Source organism: Triticum aestivum, chromosome 3B (assembly GCF_018294505.1).
Source record: "Triticum aestivum cultivar Chinese Spring chromosome 3B, IWGSC CS RefSeq v2.1, whole genome shotgun sequence".
Taxonomy (NCBI): Eukaryota; Viridiplantae; Streptophyta; class Magnoliopsida; order Poales; family Poaceae; genus Triticum; species Triticum aestivum.
Window position 1 is genome coordinate 181,538,729 of NC_057801.1, and position 23,737 is coordinate 181,562,465.

General features: G+C 45.4%; 2 protein-coding genes across 19 annotated transcripts; one reads left to right on the forward strand and one right to left on the reverse strand.

Moving 5' to 3' along the window:
- Positions 1 to 4,974: 4,974 nt before the first annotated feature.
- On the forward strand, positions 4,975 to 10,440 carry LOC123069264 (fatty acid amide hydrolase). 18 transcript variants are annotated; one of them, XR_006432413.1, is made up of 9 exons: positions 4,975 to 5,209; positions 5,311 to 6,216; positions 6,463 to 6,523; positions 6,626 to 6,804; positions 6,877 to 6,987; positions 7,744 to 7,798; positions 8,255 to 8,434; positions 8,604 to 8,794; positions 9,918 to 10,440. XR_006432413.1 is itself a non-coding variant. In XM_044492077.1 (8 exons), the coding sequence occupies exons 2-6, from the start codon at positions 5,349 to 5,351 to the stop codon at positions 6,949 to 6,951; spliced, it is 465 nt and encodes a 154-aa protein (XP_044348012.1). In that variant the 5' UTR covers positions 4,975 to 5,209; positions 5,311 to 5,348; the 3' UTR covers positions 6,952 to 8,434; positions 8,604 to 8,794; positions 9,918 to 10,440. The 18 variants fall into 18 exon arrangements, 2 of the variants coding, with proteins under 2 accessions (XP_044348012.1, XP_044348013.1); XR_006432409.1 differs by having other exon boundaries at positions 6,626 to 6,727; positions 7,687 to 7,819; XR_006432410.1 differs by having other exon boundaries at positions 6,626 to 6,727; positions 7,687 to 7,798.
- Positions 10,441 to 15,328: 4,888 nt separating this feature from the next.
- On the reverse strand, positions 15,329 to 18,210 carry LOC123065169 (uncharacterized). The gene is made up of 6 exons (XM_044488518.1): positions 17,951 to 18,210; positions 17,714 to 17,839; positions 17,534 to 17,626; positions 17,214 to 17,450; positions 16,940 to 17,127; positions 15,329 to 16,179 (listed from the first exon to the last, which is right to left on the reverse strand). The coding sequence occupies exons 1-6, from the start codon at positions 18,114 to 18,116 to the stop codon at positions 15,667 to 15,669; spliced, it is 1,323 nt and encodes a 440-aa protein (XP_044344453.1). The 5' UTR covers positions 18,117 to 18,210; the 3' UTR covers positions 15,329 to 15,666.
- Between the last annotated feature and the right edge of the window lie 5,527 nt (positions 18,211 to 23,737).

The following is a 23,737-nucleotide window of genomic DNA, read 5'->3' on the forward strand; positions in this document are numbered from 1 at the left end:
TGTTTGTTTTTACTTGAGGGTCAGGTGTGACGCGGGCGTCAACAGTTGCATTTTGAGTGTAATATAGGCAGACAACAGAGTCATTTCACTATTCCCCTTCCCTTCAATTTTAGTGAGGTTCTACCCGAAACACCCCCTCCAAAGCGAAAGAAGTGAAACCCAAGCCCATAACTCAAAAATGACTTCTTTACATTTTTATGGCTTATTTTGACAATAAGCCCTGAAAAGGCAGAATCGAACTGCCCCTTAACCTGCAATCCAATTATGCGTGCAATGATGAATCACTCCTGCCTGCTATAGTGTACATTTAGGCATCATCATACATGGCATAACCTAATACATGTGCATTCCATTGTAGAATCTGGAATATGCAATGTTTATGTTAGTTCATACGTTGCACATGATGTTTAAATGCCCCTTAAATGTGGTCAGTCAAGTGATGGTCTTTAAGCCTCCTTCTTTTCTTGATATGTAAGATTTGCTCACACATCTGTTCAACTGCTTGTTTGCATCAGCCAACCATACTAGGACTGTTTTCTTTGATTACTTGATGTTCTTGACCTAACACTCTAACAGAGCTTGTCAATGATTTAAACACTAAGGGCTGCTATAGTGGGGCCTTGTCTAACTCATAGGTGACATAAAAGGTTTGGCTGTACACTAAAGTAGGCTCTCCAAGAGTACCTGGAGATCCAGTTCGAAGGTATGCCTAGTTTTTACATAGTGCAGACATAGTAACTGCTCATTTCATTATGTGCAAGTGCAAGAGATGCGGCATGTTTCATTATGTGGTGTTGTTTTGTTATAATCTCATCCTTTTGTGTTCACAGACTGGAAAGTATGCATATTTATCTTCCAAGGAGACGAGTAACTAGTTTGTTTCACCTTGCAGAGGGGGTGCAATGAAGATAAGATTGAGGATTTCCAAGTACAAGATGTTAGGAAGGAGCCTTGCAAGAAAAGTAGGAGCTGCGTTGAGCCTCTTCAACCAGTTAAGGTAAGTCACTGTATCCAACTCAACACTTCAATTCCTTGTTTGTTTCAGGCATAGTTAATTTGCGCTTTTCAATTGCTTTATTTGTCCTCGGTTAATGAGATGCCCAAACAATGATGCCTGATGTTGGGTACTTGTATAACTATGAGTTAGACATAATTAAAGGCCATACCATTTAATTACTCTACCAAAGTGTGCCTGAAGCTTTGAAGTATATTAACCAACTATTATTGCATGAGGCTCACAATCTAGTATATACTAGGCTAATGATTGCATAGTTTTGCTTGTTGTAGTAGGTTTGTATGAATCCCTCTGCCGTTCATTATGCTCCCTAAGACTTTAATTGAGCTACAGAATGGCCAACTACTTGCTTACTTATACGCAACGTGCTTTCTAAATTTGTAACTTGTCTGTGTTTTGGATTGGGCCCCAACATGATGCTCCTCTGGTGATCTAAGAGACATTTCTGTATGCAGGCTGCACAGACTATCTTTTTATAATTTTCAAAATATCATTTGCTTATGCTTCATGACGTGCAACATTATTGTTAGTCCTGTTTTGCCATCTACAAAATAGTCTGTCTTGTTCGCTTCACTGTTGTAACTATATTTTTGCCCTAGTCATGTGTACTTACAGAAACATTTCAGGATGAAGTGACATCAACACAAAGATCTGCGAGCAGTGCGACATGGCTGTTACCGAATGATTATGGATTGAAATTGGAATGTGCTGATGTTCTCGAGCATCAACTAGAGGTGGCAAGACAACGTGTACATGATTCTCAACGTACAATCAACAAGTTGAGATTGGACATGCAAGTATTAGATGCAGGAGTAAAAAAAATGAAATAAGACACTGAGGTAACCATGAAGGAATTGGAGATTTTGCAGACTAAAATTTGTGCTATCTGAATCCGGTCAATCCTATTTTCTGAAGAGATTATAGTTCCAATGGTAAGTTCTGTTGATGCGTGTCCATGATGTATGAGCTTTATTTCTCCAATGTATGAAATTTGCTGTTTGTGTATGCTTTATTATCATTGGTGCCGAACTATAATGCCCAGTGGGTATATTTGGCTGTAATTTCTTTATTTATAGTGTAGGATTATTCTACGTTTCTATGTCGTCTTTTTGTTGTATAGTGTATGTTTTTAGAGGCGATAGTATAGAGTAGGATATTTCTTGAATATGCTATATTGTTGAAACGGGGGCCAACACGCCCAAACATTTCCTGGACGCCATACAAACGAACAAACATGTGTTGTCAAAGCGGGCCTTAATTGGGCTGGTCAAAATAATATTAAGTGGATCCCAAATGATGTGGCCCACCATAACAACGGCTCTTAGCAGGCCGTCAACAGCCCTAAAGCTTGATATGGCCGTACAAATGGAAATGGCCCACGGGCCTTTAGTAGGCTAAAATAAATGTCAATTGTGCCTCGGCCCTTTTACTTTACGGGCCAGTAAGAGGCCGAAAGTGTTATGGGCCAGAGGAGGCCCAATTTGCAAACTAGGCTTTTAACAGGCTGAAAGTCGCTTTGGGCTGAAATGATGCCCTGCAGAACATGGCCCCCTAATGGACCTTTGCCCTGCGGAACATGGGCCCCTAATGGGCCTAAAGTCAAAGGCCCAACTGTTGTGCGGGCCGTTAACAGGTCGAGGGACAAAATGAGCTAAAAGTTGGCCCATTTACCGAATAGGCCGAGGACGGGCCTAAAGTCACAATAGGCTAGAATTGGCCCAACTGCAGAATGGGCGAGAAAAGGCCGAAAGATGTTCCGGGCCGTTAACAGGCTGGAACTGACGATGGGCTGCTAACAGGCCGAAAGAAGCTAGGGCCGCAATTGGGCCCAAAAACGTAGCGCACCGTTAACGGGCTTAAAGTGACGATGGGCTGGAAATTGTAGAATCTAGAATGGGCCTTTAATGGGCCGATTCTGTGTAACTTGTATAGGCCGTACTTGTAAATGGGCCTGACTCAAATAGGCCGCTAATGGGCCGGCCCACTTATTTTGATAGGCCCGGCCTTTTCACCGGAATGGGCCTATGTTGGGCAGTGCCATGTCTCAACGTATCATAGGCGGCTCCTGTCCAATGAGTGGATGACATCTGTCCCAACGGTGAGGCAACACGTGTTTCCTCCGGCCAATGAGAATTTTACACGCGGAAAATCCCCATTGGTCGTGGCTGTTAGCGGGTTATCTGATCCAAAATCGGACCCGATAGCTTAACGACGTTCCATTACGGTGGATGCCACGTGTCGGTCACCCTTGATGAAAGCACTTCTATGACGCGCGATTTATCGTCATGGAAGTTGACACTTCCGTGATGATAATTTTGGTAATGTCATGGAACACTTCTACGACAGCCCATGTATGACTATCTTGATTCTGTCATAAAATCGTCATGGATGTACATGCATGACAAAAAACGTGACCTACTGTGACAAACACGTATCATCACAGAAGTGTGTTTTTTTAGTGCATGCCTACATTACATTGATGAACTGGAGCTAGTTCTGTGTCACCCTATGTTATAACTGTTGCATGATGAATTGCATCCGACATAATTATTCATCATTGATCCATTGCCTACAAGCTTTTCACATATTGATCTTTGCTTAGTTACTTCTCCATTGCCACTGTTACGATTGCCACAAAACTACTATTGTTACTTTTGCCACCGTTACCGTTACTTCCATACTACTTTGCTACTAAATACTTTGCTGCAGATATTAAGTCTTTCAGGTGTGGTTGAATTGACAACTCATCTGCTAATACTTGAGAATATTCTTTGGCTCCCTTGTGTCGAATCAATAAATTTGGGTTGAATACTCTACCCTCGAAAACTGTTGCGATCCCCTATACTTGTGGGTTATCAGGCATCATTTCCCTTCACGAGCCATCATTTTGGCGACGACTCGTCAGGTCTTGTGTTGTACTCCCTCCGTTCCGAAATAATTGTCGCTCGGCAATCCTAGTACAAATTTCGCAACGCTATAATTTTTTCTCACTTTCCAGATTTACCCTTCCACCTTATCCGCTCGCTTGCTCGCACCGCTCGCTTGCTCTCGCTCGCTCTCCCTCTCCTCTCCCTCGCCGGCCACCTTATCCCCTTCCCTCGTCGCCTCCCCCTCGCCGGCCTCTCCTCTCGGTGGCCGGCCACTCCCTTTCCTCGTTGCCGCCTTCCCCCTCTCCTCGTCACCGGACTCTTCCTATTCCCATCGCCGGCCTCTTCCACCGCCCCTTTCTCCCCACCACCCAGCCTTCACTCACACCCCGTAGGCAAAATTGATTCTTTTTGCGTCGGCGACGAGCTTCTCTGTGACGGAGGCATGGATGTGTAGCAGCGCCAGAGCTGGATATGGGATAGGGGGCGTGGATGTGGAGCGGCGCCCGAGGGGACCTAGAGCGACGGATCTCACGAGTCGGAGCAACGCCCGAGCGGACCTAGAGTGGCGGCGGAGCAGCAGAGCGGCGGATCTGACGAGTCGGAGCAGCGCCTGAGCGGACCTAGAGTGGCAGCGGAGCCTCCACGTTGTCGTCGTGCACACGTCGTCGTACAGACCATTGACTAGGTACGCACACTGCAGAGCTACTCATACTGTAGATTCTTCTTACTCATCACAAGAAAACACTCCCGGGACCTCCTTTCGGTATTTGCATCTCAGAGTCCAGACTTGAAAACCATTCAGAAATTGCAAATCATTCAGTGAGCGGGGGCATAATTCAAACACACATCCACCACTAAAGGTCCTCCTCTTTTCACTTCACCAATTTGAATAAATTCAGTTACCAGCTCCATCCAGTCCATCCAGGGGCGGAGCTACAGGGTGGCCAGGGTGGGCCGCGGCCCACCCTGGGATTTTAGGCCGGCCTGTATACTATATGTTACGAGGAGATGGGCCACTGGGGAAAAAAGCCCAACAACAGCCTAATGCACGTCCCGACCCACACGCGGCCACGCCCACGAGCAAACCAGACCTAGTGCCTCTCCCGACTGGCCGTCTCCACTGATTTCGATCAGCCGTCAGCTGCCTGCCTCGCTGTCGCGGCTTCGCTGGCCCCTCCCGGCCGCCCGGAGCCACCGCCCTGGTCTGACGCCAACGGGCTGCGGCCTGCCCCGCCCGGCTAGCTGCTGTTCGCGCAGGGGCTCCCAGCTGCCGCAGCTAGTGCCTAGTCTCGGCCGCTCAACCCGTTGCCTTTTTCTGAGAGAGGTAATCCATCCGGCCATTCCCCTGCCCCCATTGTTGCTCTGATTTAGACGAATTTACATGGAGATTGACTAGATATTTTGTACGAATTCTGAACTTTTCAGCTGTGGCGCGTGTAGAGCAAACTGCATTCAGTAGTGGTATGCTCCTTGGCTCTTCACATCCATCCCGCTCCTTGGCAGGTTGGCTTCACTGGAGGCGTGTAGCAGCCACGGTTTCAACCCAATTTCAAACAAAGAGGCATATATATCATAATTTGGTGTGCTTGCTTCTAGACTTATTATTGCTTCAGCCGGCGGCGACGATAAGTGTTGATTTTCTACCATGAGTTTACTCAAGAGCAAGTTTAGAAAAAGACATAATTAAGAATTGCAGTATGTTTGTAAAACCACATTCGACCATATTGATCTATTTATAATTCTACATGGTATTGGTAAACTAATTAGAATGTACACATGTCATATTTGTTCTATTTTTTTAGGTGGACCACCCTGGTCTAAAATCCTAGATCCGCCACTGAGTCCATCCACCAGTGGAAAAAAGGTTGATCCACCATCCTCCAGACTTGTTGGAGGCAAAGTTCCTCTTCCTGATTTTCTTCTTTAAAATCTGCTGCATCATCAATTGGCAAAGAAGCATGGAAAAGAAACTGTTAACATTAATTATCTCTCTTGGAGTAGTTCTTGTGCTACTGAAAGCAGTAGTAGCTACTGTTATTTTTTTGCACATGAAGCCTCAGTAATGCAGTAGCTTAATTTCGGAAGAAAATGAAGTATAGTATTGTTTTGGTTGCAGTAGTTTTTCAGTATACCAAATTTGGTGGTATTCAGTGCAATTCTAATGGGTCTTCTCTTCTTGCTGCTGAATTCTAAATTCTGAATTGTGAATTCCGTTGACCAGCTCCGCTGGTCGCCGGGCTTCTGGTGAAGATCTTCATGTGGGTCCTGGAGATGCCGGTGGTGGGCTGGGTCCTGCTCTACATCCTAAAGAAGGACAATCTCATCAACAAGGTGCATGCACTTCACTTGTGATGAACGCTTCTCTTTTTTTTTTATGCCCGAGCCTCACAATTCTAGTAATTCTCACCTCCACATGCATGTGGATGATGTTGTTGTTCAGCCGTAAGCACCGATCAGTACAGTTTCACCAAAACAATATCTGGGCACAGTTATTTTTGACTCTGCTATGGTGTTTTTACTTTCTGCTGAATTGCTCTGCTTCTTCTTCTCTGACGCTCTGCTCTGCTCTGTTTGCAGCTTGTCTCCGAAGCTGAGATCCCCGAGCCGCCACTGTTTACCTCGACCCACCGCTGGGAAGGTTCTCCCTGCTGCACTGCACTCTGACAAACACCAAATTACTTCCTTAATCTTGATTGATTCTGATTCAGAAAAACCGTTTGCCGCTGTTGCCGCAATGCAGACACCCCGGAGCAGAACGTCAGCCTGACGAAGCCCGGCCTGTCGACGGCCGAGCGTGTCCGGGAGGCCATCGACTGCCTCCCCGCGCGCCAAATCAGATTCAGTACTGTTTTAGGCGCAGTAGTTTTTCAGTACTGTTTTGGAGTAGTGGTTGCAAGATTTAGAGTACATTTAAGACAAGTAATCTTGCATTTTCTTGATTTGTTTTGCTTCATGTTCCAGCTGAAAACTGAATGTACAATGTTTCTGTAGATAATTTGGTTGAAAAGGGACGGCATGCTGAGGTGTACAAAGGACAGCTTGCTGATGGACAGTTTGTGGCAGTGAAGGGGTTAACAAAAATACTTAACCAAGCATGCTGAGGTGAGAGACCTGATATTATTGATTAGCGCTTGTACTCCAACTTGTATTCCAACATGTTTGGTTTCCTTTTTGTATTCCAACATGCAGCAGAAACTGCACAAGAATGTGCATACAAACATGGCAGCATTTGTAGCCCAGGACCTGTAATTTTAGTTAGTTAGCTACAGTGTTACCAATGTTCAGTTTAGTGAGCACATTTAGTCAATGGCTGATGTCAAAGATTTTATGCTGTATTTAGTGAGCACATTTGTTAACACTAGATCAGTGTTAACTGAATTACTCCATTTAGTGAGCACAGGAGCATCAATAGCAAGTGTAGCAAGTGTGCTCCTGCTTGAGTAAACGAACTAAAACTTTTTTAGTTAATTTTAATTAACTGAAACTTGTTTTTTAATTTAAAACTAAATGATTTTTCAGTACATGAACTTGAGTTAACTAACATTAAATGAATTGTAGCAGGAGTACCCTCCTTCTCTTGACTTCTCTTCTCTTAAAATGAACTTGAGTTAACTAAAATCAAATGAATTGTAGTAGAAGTAGAAGATATTAAAATTCAGCAAAGTGCTTTCAAAAGCACTTAACTGAATTTTTATGCACCTATGTGCATTAATATTCAGCAAAGTGCTTTTGGAATCACTTAACTGAATTTTTATGCCAAGTGCTTTCAAAAGCACTTAACTGACAACAACAATAACAAAGTTAAAGGAAAGGAAGATGGTTGTACTCACAACAGTACACCACTGCTCTACACTACAGCTTGCTGCATCACAGCCCTCTCACACAATGCCAGAAGATACAAAGTTAAAAAAAGGTACTCCGGGATAATAATCCAGTAAGTTTCTTCTAGTGTTGATCTTGCTTTGTCAATGTTTATTCCAATGCTATGACCACTGTGTTTATTCCAATACTGTTAAAAAAAGGTACACCAGAAGATACAAAGTTAAAAAAAGGTACTCCAATGCTATGTTTATCTGTTGACCACTGTATTAAAACCTGTAGGATATCTAGCCTCAAATGTTATGACCAAGACCAACTAACAAAAGCCTGAAACTGAATCTTGATACTCCTGCTACGAATACAATCAAGCCGAGAAAATAAATGTGTTGTCCATATGACATTTCACTATTTTCAGTTCCAGAAATACACATTGATGGACTATGTCTAGTGTTTTTGTTTACTGAATTTCATTTTGTTGTTTTATTGTGTCTCCCATTCTCTTTACCGTGCCTAATTGGACATGCTTACTCTTGATTATGCTCCGGTTTAGGTCCTGGTTGGTACTGCCAGCAGTCTTGCCGGTCCAAGCAATCAAGATCATCAGCAAGTCAATAACGGAGACGGTCGAGCACTGTCATCACACTGAACCTGCAACACCAGTGAGATGACTGAAGATTGGGTTGTGGTTGGAATGAGAGGAGAAGCAAATCACTTGACCAGTTGAATCCTTGTGAGTGCAACCCTCTATTTCATTCCCACTTTGTTGTTGGCAAAGTGATTTGTTACTGTATGATCATCTGCTTCTTCAGTGCAACATTCTTCAAAGTATGCCATGAAAACTTCCAAAAGAAAAAAAGTATGCCATGAGAATTTGGTTATCTGATTTTTTTCTTCTGTAGGGGTGTACAAGACGGCCGAGCTGTGGCAGGTGAAGGAGCCGCTGCCGCTGCCCGCGCCGAAGAAGCGCAACTACTCCATGGTGTTCACCCTCAAGGAGATGGAGGAGGCCACCGGCATGTTCAGCGACAAGAACCTCATCGGCAAGGGCGGCTTCGTCCGGGTTTACAGGGGCGTGCTCAAAGATGGGCAGGTACGTTCAACTTCAGATGATGTTGTTGTTTTGTCTCTTGGTACAGTTTTCAGATTACTGAGTATGGGCAGAGTCTGAACACTTCGAAAGCAAATACGTCCCTTAATTTCAGAAGATTGTGGTGTTTTTGTCATTTAGCTTTGTGTTAGCACCAATGATTCTGTTTGGAAGAGAACTTCCTCTTTGGTTTGATACACATACATTATTTAACTGTGATTTAGAGTTATGATTATTTGATGTGGCGAACATAGAATCCTGCCTGCGCATTTTGAAGCAAGACTCCTGTGATTATTTTGTACCCTGAATTCAAGTAAATTAAGTTACCTGTACCAAGTTGATTATTTAGTTCGATGAGTAATTTTCTGTCCGGATATGATGAGCAGAGCATAAAAATGATTGCTTATCTGTATACTGTTGCTGCTGTAGTTTAAAAGGCTCAAGATCTTCTTCAGTTAATTAGGAGTGGCAGCACTACTTTCCCTGGTTTTTGAGTCGCTGATTAGTCGCCGACTAATCGCCAAGTCGTTTTCCAAAAATCAGCGCGACTCGCGACTATACAGCGACTTAGGGCGACTATACAGCGATTCGTCAACTATACAGCGACTTTCGTCGACTAATCAGTTTTACCAATGTTCAATTTTGAGAGGGAGTACTCCATTTATTTTGTTTCGCTCAAATGTTTATTTTGTTTTCGTGGTACCCCTTTTGTGCCAATGAAAGATCTTCCTGTCAGAGAGGGCTTAAGGATCTTCCTGTCAGAGGAGTACATTATTTTGTTTGACAGGAGTATTTCAAGATCAGTACATTATTTTATTTGACAGGAGGGCTTAAGGACCTACAGTATCATGGTGATTTCATATCAAAATTGAGGAGTACTCATGTTCATTTGGAGAACTCAAACAGCAATTGATATGCATCAAAATTGGGATCAACAGTAGCATGGGGCCTTATCATTCTGGTTTTTGGATGACTTAGTTAATCAAATTCCTCAATTGAGGAACACCTGAACTTGTCATTCCGGTCTTGGGATCAACAGTAGCATATGGACTTATCATTCTGGTTTTTGGATGATTTAGTTAATCAAATTGACATCAATTGACCTATTTTTTTGAATCAATTGCAGATTCTCTTGATTGGAGTGGAGAGGAGCAGAGACGAGAGGAGCAGCAGAAGTGGACAGCGCAGCGGCTGACCTTGAGCTCTTGATTGGAGTGGGGGGAGGCGGCCGCCGAAGGATCTGTAGCCAGCAGCGAAGGATCCGAAGTTGTGGCAGAGCAGGCAGCCGGTGAGAAGGGCGGCCGGCGAGGGAGCTGCGGATCTTGGCGCGGAAGGGCGGCCGATGAGGGAGCTGCGGACCACGGCGGGGAAGGGCGGCCGGCCGGCGAGGGAGCTGCGGACCGCGGCAGGGAAGGACGCTGGAGATGCGGATGACGGAGGAGCCCGGCGAAAGGGAGCAGCGACGGCGGAGAAGCCTGGCGGAGTGGAGGAGCGACGGAGGAAGACGCCTCCCGATGGATTTCAAATCGGGGGTAGTATTGTACTTTCACACTATTTCACCTAGTCGGAATGATGCCCCCAACGACAATTATTTCGGAACGGAGGGAGTAGCTTTTATTTGGACCAAGCATCTCATGTCTCTTTGCTCATCGTCTTGTGGTTATGCCATGTGATGTACCCCTCCCCCCCCCCCCCCCCCCCCCTCTCATTCTAACGTCTATCAATAAAAAGATCCACAACCTTTGTGTATTCATGTGTATTCATATATATAGCTTTCACCAGGGATGATAATGGGGCGGGTTTGAACAATAGAGCTAATACAAATCCATGTGCATGTCCACCAAAACACCCATTGCCCATCCGTAAAAGTCCCATGGGTCATGAGTGCTGCTAATATCCATATCCACTGGATATCCAGCTATCCATGGGTCGAAGGCGGTGATTATTGCGCCAGACAGTGCAAATGTCATCAGAAGCATTGAAGAAGGATCAATGGGTGAGAATGCAATGCATATCAAGGAGATACGAAGGTTGAAGAATGAAGCTAGTGAGTTTCTTTTCGCCATGGAGGACGGGATTCAAATGTCGATGCACATAATATATCTAAAAACTCTTTATGTCTAGGACTATGTAAACTCTACTGTTTCTGCTTAACATAGTCAGGTTGTTTTCTAAAAAGTTCCATCTATCCAAGGGTATGCATATCCACGACCCCCCCCCCCCCCCCCCCCCCCTCTCCTCCCACCAAATTCAATTTGAGCCTAGTTGTTGTTAAAAAAGGTAACCACCTATTTTTACTCAATATATGGTGATTTGGTCAGTTGAAATAGTAATTTCCCAATTATCCTAGTGGGGTTGAGATCTCTCTGAGTCCCGGTAGTGAATGCTAAAATTTATCACACATATATTCTAGAATAATACATAGAGAACTTGCATATTGAATTACCTGCGAAAAAATCATGCATATTGAATGTAGGATGAACTAGGAGTATACCGGTGCCTTTTTTATTCGTTCAGAGTTCAAACGCAAACTGAGCACTCTCAAGGATGGTCATGCAACCCTAAAACGAAGCGAGAAAACATAAGAAGTGTAAAAGTGCATTCAACTCATGTGCCCTAGCGACAAAACTTAATAAGAAGTAAAAAAAAACGCTTTCAACTTATGTGTAATACAACCCCTAGATGAAGAAACCAGAAACAATGGATTTTAAGTCTTCAATTCAAAGATAAAATACGTGTAATATGCCATAAAAATATGCTCCCTCCATTTCTTTTATTTTACTCACATATAAGATTAGTCTCAAGTCAAATTTCGTAAGGTGTGACCAAGGGTAAGTTCCGACCGCACGAAAGGCGTAACGATCTGGGCAATGTCTCGGAGAGAGGCTCGGTGAAATAGACATGTCTGTGAAGATGCGGACTACCTGTTCCTATGAAGCTTTATTGTTTCCTGGGATTGGCTTTGGGCCTTTCCTGTGCAACTTAGGTGGAAGGCGAACAAAGCCCCCTTGGGGGGGGGGGTTGGAGCCATCAGTGAGATACCACTCTCGAAGAGTTCAGATTCTAACCTTGTGTCAGACCCGCGGGCCATTAAGCCGGATAGCTTCTCACTTGCTATGACTTGGACCTTTTATGGCGGATCTCGGCGCACAGACTCCTTTTTTCTATATTGTTAGAGAGAGAATTAATATATGATCTATTTGAAGCTGCTACAGGCATGCGAATGATGCGCAATTTCGCATCGGAGGAGTAGCCATCGATCTATATTAAAAAATATCAACATGTGCAATACCACCGTCATAAAAATAAATTTCATGATGCACTGAATGTCGTATCATGAATGTTGATATTTTTCTATAAAGTTGATTAAACTCTATGAAGTTTGACTTCAGATAAATCTTATTTGAAGAGTAGAAAGAAACCGAGGAAGTATGTTTAGAAACTTCATCTTGACGACAAACCAACTATTTTTATGGCGTACATAACATATTTCACTAGTCAAATTAAAGATCTATAAGAACTCATGTCCGACTTACAAACCTGCGTACAAGTAGTAGAGACGATTAAAGCTACTCCTCTGACCTGATTACTACACTACAAGCGCCGAGCGGCGAGCCTGGCCTCCCGGCGTTCTTCAATGCGGCGAATGTGTTTGCGGGTGCAAGTCTCGGAGCAGAACGGGAAGAACTCGCGTGGAATCCGATGGGCGCCGATGCCACACCCCACGCACGGACCCCGTACCCGCGTCAGCACTGGGAGAAGCTCGTACCGCCCCTGCTCGTCCACGTGCACCGGATCTCCGAGCGCTATGCCGATGTGGGGCACCCACCACTCGTTGCCCACGCACCTGATGCAGATCCTCCAGCCGCGCTTCTCGATGCGGAGCACGCAGTCCCGGAGGCGCGCGTGGTCGCCGTGGTGGGCGCAGACGTCGGCGCGGAAGGACTTGGAACAGTGAATGCAGAAGGCATCCCTTGGTAACGGCGAGGTGTAGTCCTGCGCCCTCATGAACTTGGCTACATCCGGCGGTATCGGGTACCCGTCCGGCGCCGGCGCCGTCCGGGTTGGGAATATGGGCCGGCCTTCGGTGTCAAGGTCGATGGGGAGGACCCGGAGGTCCGGCCACTCCGGGTGAAAGTGGTGATTGCCGCAGCAGTGGGAGCAGTAAGCCACGTTGCAGCGCAGGCAGAAGCGGTCCCGGCGGCACGTATCGGAGAAGTGGTTGTCCAATTGCAGATGTTGCCTTCCGAGGCGCACCAGACCCATGGGTATCTCATCTGCGGGCAGAGCAGCCGGCGAAGACATCGATCGGTTCGATTTCTATCTAGTTGATCGCAGGGCCATCCATGTCATGGCTATATATAGACCCATGGCACGTCACGCGCCCAATACGAGGTAGGGTTCCGAGTCGGCGACTGCATCTGCGGCCATTACGCCGGGGCGATCGCTCACAATTCGGAAGGCGTAGATTAATACTAGACTAGAAGGGTTGGCGCGCTGCCGCGCGGTTGGTGTTGTTGAATTTTCATAAAAAAGTTCAAAGCCTGTTGAGCCGGCGAGGCCAACTCATTCATAAAAAAGTTACTGTGTCTGTGCAAAATATAAGACGTACTCCCTCCGTCCCATAATGTAAGACGTTTTTTTATACTAGTGTAGTGTCAAAAAACGTCATACATTATGAGACGGAGGGAGTAGAATATAATTTTTTACTTTTTGGAGAAGTAAAACCTCAATAAGTTTGACCAAATTTATAGAGAAATATGCCAATATTCATAATATCAAATCACTATCGTTAGATTCACCATGAAATGATTTTTTTTCTTATCGTCGATGTTGATTTTTTTTGCTTTGACCTTGGTCAGACTTAAAGAAATTTGATTTTCAAAAAACAGATACACATTATATTTTGGAACGAGTATTTGGGTCGGCGAGTGAGGGAGATGATGGAGTGTGTATTCTTTTTATTTTACAATACAATTTTTAATGGGCCTTTCACGATGTGATTATGTATTATCTGCTAACGAACCCATACTTATATGAGGAATTTTCTACATCGGTGGATGCATATACTCTATTGATGCTACATATCATATGTTGGCGTTTCTTTTTTTTCTAGGTGGTGAGAGAGTGCGCGTGACTTATATCTTTTTATAGGCTGGTTGTTGCCTATTGATTCAAAAAATCGTTGACTTTGTCAAAATCATGAACCAAATACAAAATTGTATACCTCAATTGGGTGAAAAAGCTCCAAGACTAAAGAGCATAATTGATTAAAAGAACTCATTGAGAAATTATTGACCCGGTCAAAATTGAATGATCCAATTCTAAATTGGAGACCTCGGTGGATTGTGAGGCTGTAAAAATTAGGAAGCATAGTGTACTGAACTAAAGAGCTGCTTGATAAATTGTTGACCAGATCAAAATTGGGTAACCCAATACTAAATTAAAGACCTTAATTGATTGTGAGACCTTAAAATTATGAAGCATAGTGTATTAGGCATCTCCAATAAACCTTAAATTCATCCATCGACCAGTACTCAGGCACTAATGTGGAAGCCGTCCATCCAAAGTCGGGCGTGGCTCCCGTCTGTCTATAATGAAGAATATTTCATCGAGGCCGGGCGTTTATTGACTCCATGGCTAATCCAGTGAAGGCGAACAACAACTACAATGGTCCAGGCCGCTTGTCGGCTTAGGTCATGGCCGACTGTCTTTTCGTCCGACTTTTGGGTATCGCGGGATCTAAAGGTCGGGCAACTGTGCGCAATACAACATGGCCGAGTAGACCATGTGCCCCATTGGGCATTGGCGCCGTTATGAGGCGGTCCTGTCTAGGGCCGAGCAGGTGGGCACATCCGAAAACGTTCAAGCTCAAATTGCATTCAGAAGTGGTCAAGGAAAAAAAGAGTATAATGTAATGCCTCTAAATGTTTTCCTTTTGTGTTTCTTTGGCCTTGGGCCATGTACATAGTGTACCTTGTTCATTGCAATAAAATGAAGAGCTCCGTGACAGGTTAAAAAAATTGAGCAAATATTTGATGCATAAGGTTAGATGGCCGATTGGCCGCCCCGTGTCTATAGACGTTTTGGGTGTCTGATTTGATGAACAGCATTGAGGATATCCTACTTGGGAATTTTTTAAAGCGAGCGATTGCCTATCAAAACGCACTTTGCGCTTACAAATTGGCCAACTGTGCATATGCCAAAGTTTCAATGGCAGCATCATCAACCACCGGATGATGTATCAAAATTAGAATGAAAATATTACATATTACAAGTCAAAAACAAAACAGCAACAAGCAAAGAATATGCATCCATAGAACTTAGAGCATGGTCATGTTTACAACTGTTAAAACTACTACTCCTCTTCCGCCTCAAAATGTAAGATTATTTTTTGCACTATCATAGTGTCAAAAATGTTATTATATTTTGGGTCAGAGGTAGTATAATACTGCTGAGTAGAAGGCTAGAACAGCATAGGACACCTTCAGCCTTCACTTTGCCTGCCTCATACCAACATCAAAACACACTTTGTGCTGACCAAATTGGCAAATTGTGCATGCCAAGGTTTCAACGACAGCATCACAACCACTGGATGATACAAGTCAAAAACACAATAGCAGGCAGGCAGAGAATATGCACGCATTGAGCATGTTCCAGGTTTACAGCGGTTCAACTTAACACACTGGACTATATTGCTATACTAAGTAGAAGGCACAGGACACCTTCAGCCCTTCACTTAAACCGCAGTTTGTCAGGATGCCGGCGATGGTCTTCATGTGGAGTTCTTTGGAGCAGCCTCACAAAAAACTGGCCAAACTGAAGGATCGAGTCTTCACTTAAATCGCGGTTTGTCAGGAGGCCGGCGGTGGGCTTCATGCAGAGTTCTTTGGAGCAAAAAGCACCCTCACAAAAAACTGGCCATACTGAAGGATCGAGTCATCGGGAGAACTGACGGGTCCAACATACTCATCATGAAAAGTCCCCAAATTTTCATTTCTCTTAACCGCGACAATATGTTGGAACAGTTTCACACTCCCAGATATCTTGTCATCAAACAGCACAATCTCATCGTCATAGCCAGTGCTTGAAGCAGTGAACTTCACGTGATGAGGATGGTCAACCTCTGCATAGACTTGTACTACCGCCTCAATACTTCGTGCAATGATCATGTATTTCAGGTCCAAGTTGCAATCAACACCAGGAATCCGACCACCCAGCATAATATCAAAATTTGCACGGACTTCAATCTCAGCATATGCAGAAAGTATATGCTTGTCAGCTGATCCATTCCCTTCCTTCTTTACCCAGAGATCAACTTCTAGTAGTGCCTCGTCCAGTACATATATTCCTCGACACGGGCTACAAAGAGGCAAGTCAAAGGATTCCTGCAATTTGATATCTTATTAGAACCCAACAAGCTACATCAACCTTCAAAGATATACATTAGTACTGTACCAACAGTACAAACTCACATAAGACATGCCTGTTCGTCTAAATCAAATATTGGGTGAAAGGAAGCAAGCATGTGACTTTAATGTCATTTTATCACTTTGACCCCATTCATCTCGGCAGCTTAAAGATTAATGGGTACAAAATATTCACACACATTATAACCCCTCTCTCAGTCCCAAAAGAATGGGTACCTCGCTATCATACACAAAAAGCTTGCTGGTTTAAGTTATAACCGTATTATTACCATGTCTCGTTCCCAAAAGTTTAAGACAGGGAAAATCACAATTAGTAACCACAGACGCCTAGTATCTTGCTGATTAAAGTTATAACTATCTTAATGCACACAAGCAGTCAACTCATGACTTGTGAAAAGAAATAGATAAAGTGCTAAACTGAAGTATATTAACCAGATGACGATTTGTATGTACTTGTATTAGTACGCACATCATATAAAAACTAATGTGATCTGTTAAATGGCAGTGCTTCTTAACAGCGCAAATGCTTGCTATTGATTATTTATTTTTACAAAAAATGCAGCTCATCTCACAGATCATTTAATGGACCCAGGCAAATAATAAATAGATCCAAAACAAATCAACTTAGATGACTGACATAAAATTATCATAGAGTTGAGCTGTTGAACATCATAGGTCAGCATCCAGCAATTTTATAAACAAAGCAAGCTTTATTTACCTGATTCACAATCTCTACAGCAGTATCTCTAGGACAGTTAAAGAGGTAATTCCGTCGCTGGTCCAAGTCATCGCGAACAGCAAGTATTCCATACACACTAATGGGATAGGAGAGCCCAGAGCTTGGTAAGCTCATTGAAAAGAACTGTAGCATCTGTTGTGGTGTGCGATATCCAAGAGTTGATGGAGCTGCAAATATATATTAGGAACCAGAGTGAGTTGTTAAGCAGACAGCACAAAAACATATTACTCTACTATGGATGAGTGGCACTTACTGGTAGAAGTATCATGGGTCTTATAAACACTGTGGTAGCAGTACCCCTCCATGAAGCATAGAGATGTTGTGGGAGGGAGCAGTTTCATAGGAAAAGGAGGCAAAGTAGTAGAATCGTCGTGGTGCTCCCGGGCCAGAATGTCATCAAACAGTTTAGAGTATTCTCCCATCTGCTTGCAGTACCTCTCAATCCACTCCAGCTCAATTTCCTCTGCTTCGCTCTCAGGATAGAGCTTTCCTGGAGAATCATTGTGTCATAGATCGGCAGATGATCTCTGGGTGGTGACAAGTTTTTTTTCAACTGAATAGAGAATTGGATACCTGGGCAGATTATCTTCGTGTCTGGTTTATTGTCCTCGTAAACGACTTGGCCATTGCAGTTGTCGTCCTCATCACCATCGACTGCTTCATTCCCTGAAGAATTAGTGTGGAATCCAGGGAAGTTAACTTACTCATGGTTGAAATTTCGGGGAAATTTAATCTAGCGGTACATATAGGTACCTGGGCAATCTTTCTTCACCCCGTCAATCACTCGGTCATCGCCGTCGCTCCAGTCGCTCCAGTCTGATTCGCTCTCCTCCCGTGGGAACTTGAGGTCCAGGGCATGCCAGGCAATCTGACCAGGATCTGAATATGTGCAATTACATCAACGTAATTGATCAAATCAAACAAGATCCATCCGAAACCTTCCCCGTGGAGCGTGGAGCGTGGAAGTAAAGGGGTGCACATTATACGCACCGGTGACCATGCGCGCCGGCTGGCCATGGGGTTCGAGTTCGACTACATCCACCTCCTCCAGCGTATCACGGAGATCCTCCCTGCAAGGGCTGGGGTAGCGGGCGGCGTGAGACGAACCCAATGTTTCCCCTGATCCACGGCAGAATCGCTTCTCAGGTGACGCCATAGCAACCGCCAGGGGTTCCTTGGCGGCGGCGGCGGCGACGGCGGCGGTCGGTTTAGGGATTCGGGAAAGATTTACGGATTATTTTTTAGGGAAACAAAATACTCGAGTTATGTTACAAGGAGACATACCAAAACCCCTATTTCTAATCAAGACTTCGCACCCACGTTTCACCACTTGGTTGATTGCAACTTGTGAACCTATCGAGTGCAGGCACGTGTATTAATTTGGGCTCCTGCTGCGATTTAGTACAATTTTGTGGTGACTTAACTCTTTCGGTGTAAATTTTGTTAGGACAGTACTAGGCGCCGGTCGACCGGCCGAATTTTGGCCGGTCACAGCGCAGCCGTTTGATTAGGCCCACACCGACCGCTTGATTCGCGAGTGAATCGTTCCCCATCTCTACCGAACACTTGGTCAACGCAATCCATGGCCACGGAACGTGGGACTTGGCCGGTGGTGACGCTCCAGCCCCCACCGAGCCGTGCTCGCTGCCGATCAAGCCGCCGGCTCCAGCAAAACTTACGCCTCCCTCGCCGCAGCACATCCATGGCCTAGTAGCTTCATCCGTGTAAGGTTGCAGGAAAGTTGCCTCGACGTTCCAACACGGCGTCGCTCCCTTCAGCCTCGTCGCCCCACCGTTGCAGCTTGGTGCCTCGTCGCCCCGCCATTGCAGCTTTGTCCTCGTTGATGGTTGCAGCCAAATGCGCCAACGGTTGTAGTAGTGCGGCTGCCGGTTCCAGCAAAAATAACCATGCCCCCACGTTGTCTCCAGCAAAAGACACATCGATGGAAAAATGTTGGAACCAACGAGATGATTTGTTGGAACCGTGTCTCGCAGATCCTGGAACCAGTGGCCGCATTTGCTGCAACCAGCCAGTCGCCTCCAGCAAAAACCACGGCCAACGGGTGTTGGAACAAGCGAGATTTTGTGCTGGAACCCGTGCTCGCGTTTGCTGCAACCAGCAGTCACATTTGCTGGAACCGGCCATGGTGACCGCGGTGCCTGCGGTGACTACTGAGTCCCTGTTGCTCTGCTGACAGGGGTTGTAGCTCTTGGCCTCAACGGTTGCAGCTCCCCATGACGAGGTTGCAGCTTCTGTGCGCCAGTGGTCCCAACATCCCGTGGTCATGGCCCCTGCTCGTCGCGCTGCCGTTGTAGCTCACCCCACGGTGACCATCGCAGCTCGCCATGGTCGCAGATCCAGCAAAGCGGCGGACTCGGGCGACACAATCCGGGAGGAAGAGGCGAGCTATGGCGGGAAAAGCGGTCTGTGAGAGAGAGAGAGAGAGAGAGAGAGAGAGAGAGAGAGGAAGGAAGGGCGTGAGCTCGGCTGACACAATCCATGGCGGTCATGTGGTGGTTGGGAGCCTGGGACACGCGAGAAGAAAGGGAGGATGAGGCTATGCGAAGAGACAAGGCAAGAAGAAGAAAAGTGGTTGATGGGGACACACGCGAAGGTAAAATAGGGCCGCTCGATTGAGATGCATCCAACGACCTGCGCGAGGCCGGCGGAAATTTCGGCCGGCGCCCCGGCTGGAAGCATTTCCCATTTTGTTAACGTGGTTCGTGATTCGGTGTGTGCGTTTACTAATTTTCATGCGTGTGGGCCATGTCGTTCTGTTGACCTGATTGCGTACGGTTTCTTTTTTTTTCTATTTTTTTACTTTCTCTAATTAGTACAAGTCGGGCCAACTGGGGGAAATAACGCGGTACATTCTCTGGGGTGGATCTAGTGGTTCCCGGCAGGATTTCAGACAGTGTGCATCGGCCGCTGGATGTCTGATGTCGCCTGCAGCGGAATTTGATTCGACTACGTCCTACTTGTCGTTATCCAACTGGATCTTGTCGCTTCCGTCTTAACCACCGTTTTGCCCTTTGATATTCCTCCCCTTCGCGTTCTTCATGGGCACATGTATGCGTGCATGTCGTCCGACGCGTGGTGCAGGTTTGTTGCTTTGTGCATGTGGCATACGTTTCGAATTTGACTACGTCCGCTGCTATGAAGGGTTGCATGTGATGGGCCCAGCTCTGCGTGATAGTATGAGTTTGCATGTGGTGGGTACTTCATCAGACCGAAAGGCTTTGTCTTTATTTATATTTTTTTTAAACATGATTTGTGTCGGTCTCTCCTCTCTGCGTGTCCATCTCTAGAAAATTGTCATCCAATCGGGGTTGTTCGAGCATCTACATGATCTAATGCACCAATGTCGCGTGCGCCTACAAAAGGAGGGATAAAAGGACCCCTCCTTCGCCTCTGAACCTCACGCCGTGACATTGGACCTCCTCCTTGATACGTCTCCAACGTATCTACTTTTCCAAACACTTTTGTCCTTGTTTTGGATTCTAACTTGCATGATTTGAATGAAACTAACCTGGACTGACGTTATTTTCAGCAGAACTGCCATGATGTTGTTTTATGTGTAGAAAAGAAAAGTTCTCGTAATGTCCTGGAAATCCACGGAGGCACTTTTTGGAATTAATAAGAATTTTTGGCGAAAGAATTAATGCCAAGGGGCCCACAGCCTGTCCATGAGACAGGGGGCGCCCCCCCTAGGGCGCGGCCTCCTATCTCGTGGGCCCCCTGGACCTCCACCGGCGTCAACTCCAACTCCATATATTCACATTCGGGGAGAAAAAAATAAGAGAGAAAGTTTCATCGCGTTTTACGACACGGAGCCGCCAAGCCCTAATCTCTCTCGGGAGGGCTGGTCTGGAGTTCGTTCGGGGCTCTGGAGAGGGGGATTCGTCGCCGTCGTCATCATCAACCATCCTCCATCACCAATTTCATGATGCTCACCGCCGTGCGTGAGTAATTCCATCGCACGCTTGCTGGACGGTGATGGGTTGGATGAGATTTACCATGTAATCAAGTTAGTTTTGTTAGGGTTTGATCCCTAGTATCCACTATGTTCTGAGATTGATGTTGCTATGACTTTGCTATGCTTAATGCTTGTCACTAGGGCCCGAGTGCCATGATTTCAGATCTGAACCTATTATGTTTTCATGAATATATGTGTGTTCTTGATCCTATCTTGCAAGTCTATAGTCACCTATTATGTGTTATGATCCGACAACCCCGAAGTGACAATAATCGGGATACTTCTCGGTGATGACCGTAGTTTGAGGAGTTCATGTATTCACTATGTGCTAATGCTTTGTTCCGGTTCTCTATTAAAAGGAGGCCTTAATATCCCTTAGTGTCCGCTAGGACCCCGCTTCCACGCGAGGGTAGGACAAAAGATGCCATGCAAGTTCTTTTCCATAAGCACGTATGACTATTTACGGAATACATGCCTACATTACATTGATGAATTGGAGCTAGTTCTGTGTCACCCTATGTTATAACTATTACATGAGGAATTCGCATCCGGCATAATTATCCATCACTGATCCATTGCCTACGAGCTTTTCATATATTGTTCTTCGCTTATTTACTTTTCCGTTGCTACTGTTACAACTACTACAAAAAGCCCAAAACATTTATCTTTACTTTTGCTACCGTTATCTTTATTATCATACCACTTTTGCTACTAAATACTTTGCTGCAGATACTAAGTTATCCAGGTGTGGTTGAATTGACAACTCAACTGCTAATACTCAAGAATATTCTTTGGCTCCCCTTGTGTCGAATCAATAAATTTGGGTTGAATACTTTACCCTCGAAAGCTGTTACGATCCCCTACACTTGTGGGTTATCACTCCTCCTCGACGGCACATCCGAAAGGACCCCCTGCCCGCCATGAATACCCCCTTCTTCCACTACGTTGACCTCGCTTCCGCCTGCTTCGAGAAGGCCATGCCGCTGGTCTCCGCCACCGCCACAGAAGAGGAGTGGTGTGTCTTGCTCTAGCCAAACCGTGCGCGGGCGAGGAAGAGTCGATCCAGGTGCACATGGAGGCCGTGGGAGGCGCAACCTCTGCTGGTGGTGTCTTGGCTAATGGCATTGCCGTCATCCGACAGGATCATCCACGAGTGCCTCCCATTGAGGGATATGGCGTCCCTGGCTGGTGTCGGCCCGCCGTCACGGCGGCGGCTAATGACCCATAGGTACACGGGATCAATTGTAGTCCTTTCGATAAATAAGAGTGTCGAACCCAATGAGGAGCAGAAGGAAATGACAAGCGGTTTTCAGCAAGGTAATTTCTGCAAGCACTGAAATTTTTGGTTAGAGGTAGTTTGATAGCAAGATAATTTGTAATAAGCAAGTAACGGTAAATGTAAATAAAGTGCAGCAAGGTATCCCAATCCTTTTTGTAGCAAAGGCCAGACCAAAACGATCTCTTATTGTCGTGGTTTTGTCACGGCCGATGCCCTTGTGAAAGGACTTAGGTGTGGAGTCATCGCAACGTAAGTTAGCTCGAAGGGGTTAAGCGAGACAAAGGACACAAAGGGTTTACCCAGGTTTGGCCCCTCGCAACGAGATAAAAGCCTACTTCCTGCTTCTAGTTTTATTGCTTGAGTTTCGATTACAAGGGAGCAAATACGCTTGACCTAGTTCTCGATTGATTGTTTTTTCTTTTGTTAACCCGCCGCCAGGTCTTGCCTTTATATACACAGGTCGAGGTCCGATGGCTTACAAGAGTCCGGGTCGGATCACACAACATAACCGACCCTGTCTCTAAGTTTATCTCGCCTTATTAGGCAAGCTATCATCAGGCGGCCCGCACATTCGGGTCTTGAGTCGCCTCCGGGTCACGGGCCTCCAACAACCTGCTTGTAAGTCATCTTCAGTCTTCTTAAGCCTTACTGGGCCTTCAATTATAAGTCGCCAATAATATGACCCGACCCCTCTTGGGCGGGTCATACCACGGGGTTATATCCACAACATTAGGCCCCAGATTGATTTGAACATGTTTATGTCAATCTTCAATCTTCAATCAACAGCTCCTTAGAATTTCTTCAACTCTTAACCTGATAAACCTTATATAACCCGCCATAACAAAGAGATGACATCACGTTGCTAATTCCAAAAAAACCTTATGACATCATAACGGATCTTTGCATTAATCATCCATCCGAGAATCGAGGCGTCTTTGTTGTTAAGATAATGATTCTGCCTCCTCGATTTCCATGCCTGCCATTTACTGTTCACCTTTTCCCTTATAAATAGCATGCGGGGGGGGGGGGCTCCATCTTACTTTTACCACGTTCCCCTCTCTCCTTCATCTTCCTCACATCGACCGTCGTCGCTCGAGCTCTACCGCCGCCGTCGACCTTCATTAGCAGCACCAACCAGGCCGCTGCATCTCAACCTGAATAGATTAGAAAACTGCGGCGCCCCTCCGCTGTTCATTAGTATTGTCAGGTATTTGCCTCCCTTTCCCTTCAATTCACATTAGGTTTCCCTCAGTTCTTTAGTTCGCCAGTGTTCATCATCGTTCATCGTGCCCGCTATTAGTCCATCCTTTATGCTGCTTAGTTGAATCCCAATATGATATTGAAGTCATGAGGTAGTAGTTTTACCATCTGTTTCTTCGACGCAGATCCATCTTGTTCCTTCAAACTCCATTTTGAATATGCCAGTTCTTCCGTCAGAATTTAAGTTTAAGAATAGTTTTTCCTTTCTGAACGGTCGTAGATCCATGAATATAGCTATAATCTCGGAAACCTATTTAGGCAA

Excerpts from the sequence above, each read along its gene's own strand:
- LOC123069264 (XM_044492077.1), top strand. The coding sequence starts at position 5,349 with ATGCTCCTTGGCTCTTCACATCCATCCCGCTCCTTGGCAG. Across the intron at positions 5,389-6,106 it reads TCCATCCCGCTCCTTGGCAG|CTCCGCTGGTCGCCGGGCTT; the intron begins GTTGGCTTCACT and ends TCCGTTGACCAG. Across the intron at positions 6,524-6,625 it reads CTCGACCCACCGCTGGGAAG|ACACCCCGGAGCAGAACGTC; the intron begins GTTCTCCCTGCT and ends GCCGCAATGCAG.
- LOC123065169 (XM_044488518.1), bottom strand. The coding sequence starts at position 18,116 with ATGGCGTCACCTGAGAAGCGATTCTGCCGTGGATCAGGGGAAACATTG. Across the intron at positions 17,451-17,533 it reads CACGAAGATAATCTGCCCAG|GAAAGCTCTATCCTGAGAGC; the intron begins GTATCCAATTCT and ends ATGATTCTCCAG. Across the intron at positions 16,180-16,939 it reads CTGTAGAGATTGTGAATCAG|GAATCCTTTGACTTGCCTCT; the intron begins GTAAATAAAGCT and ends ATCAAATTGCAG.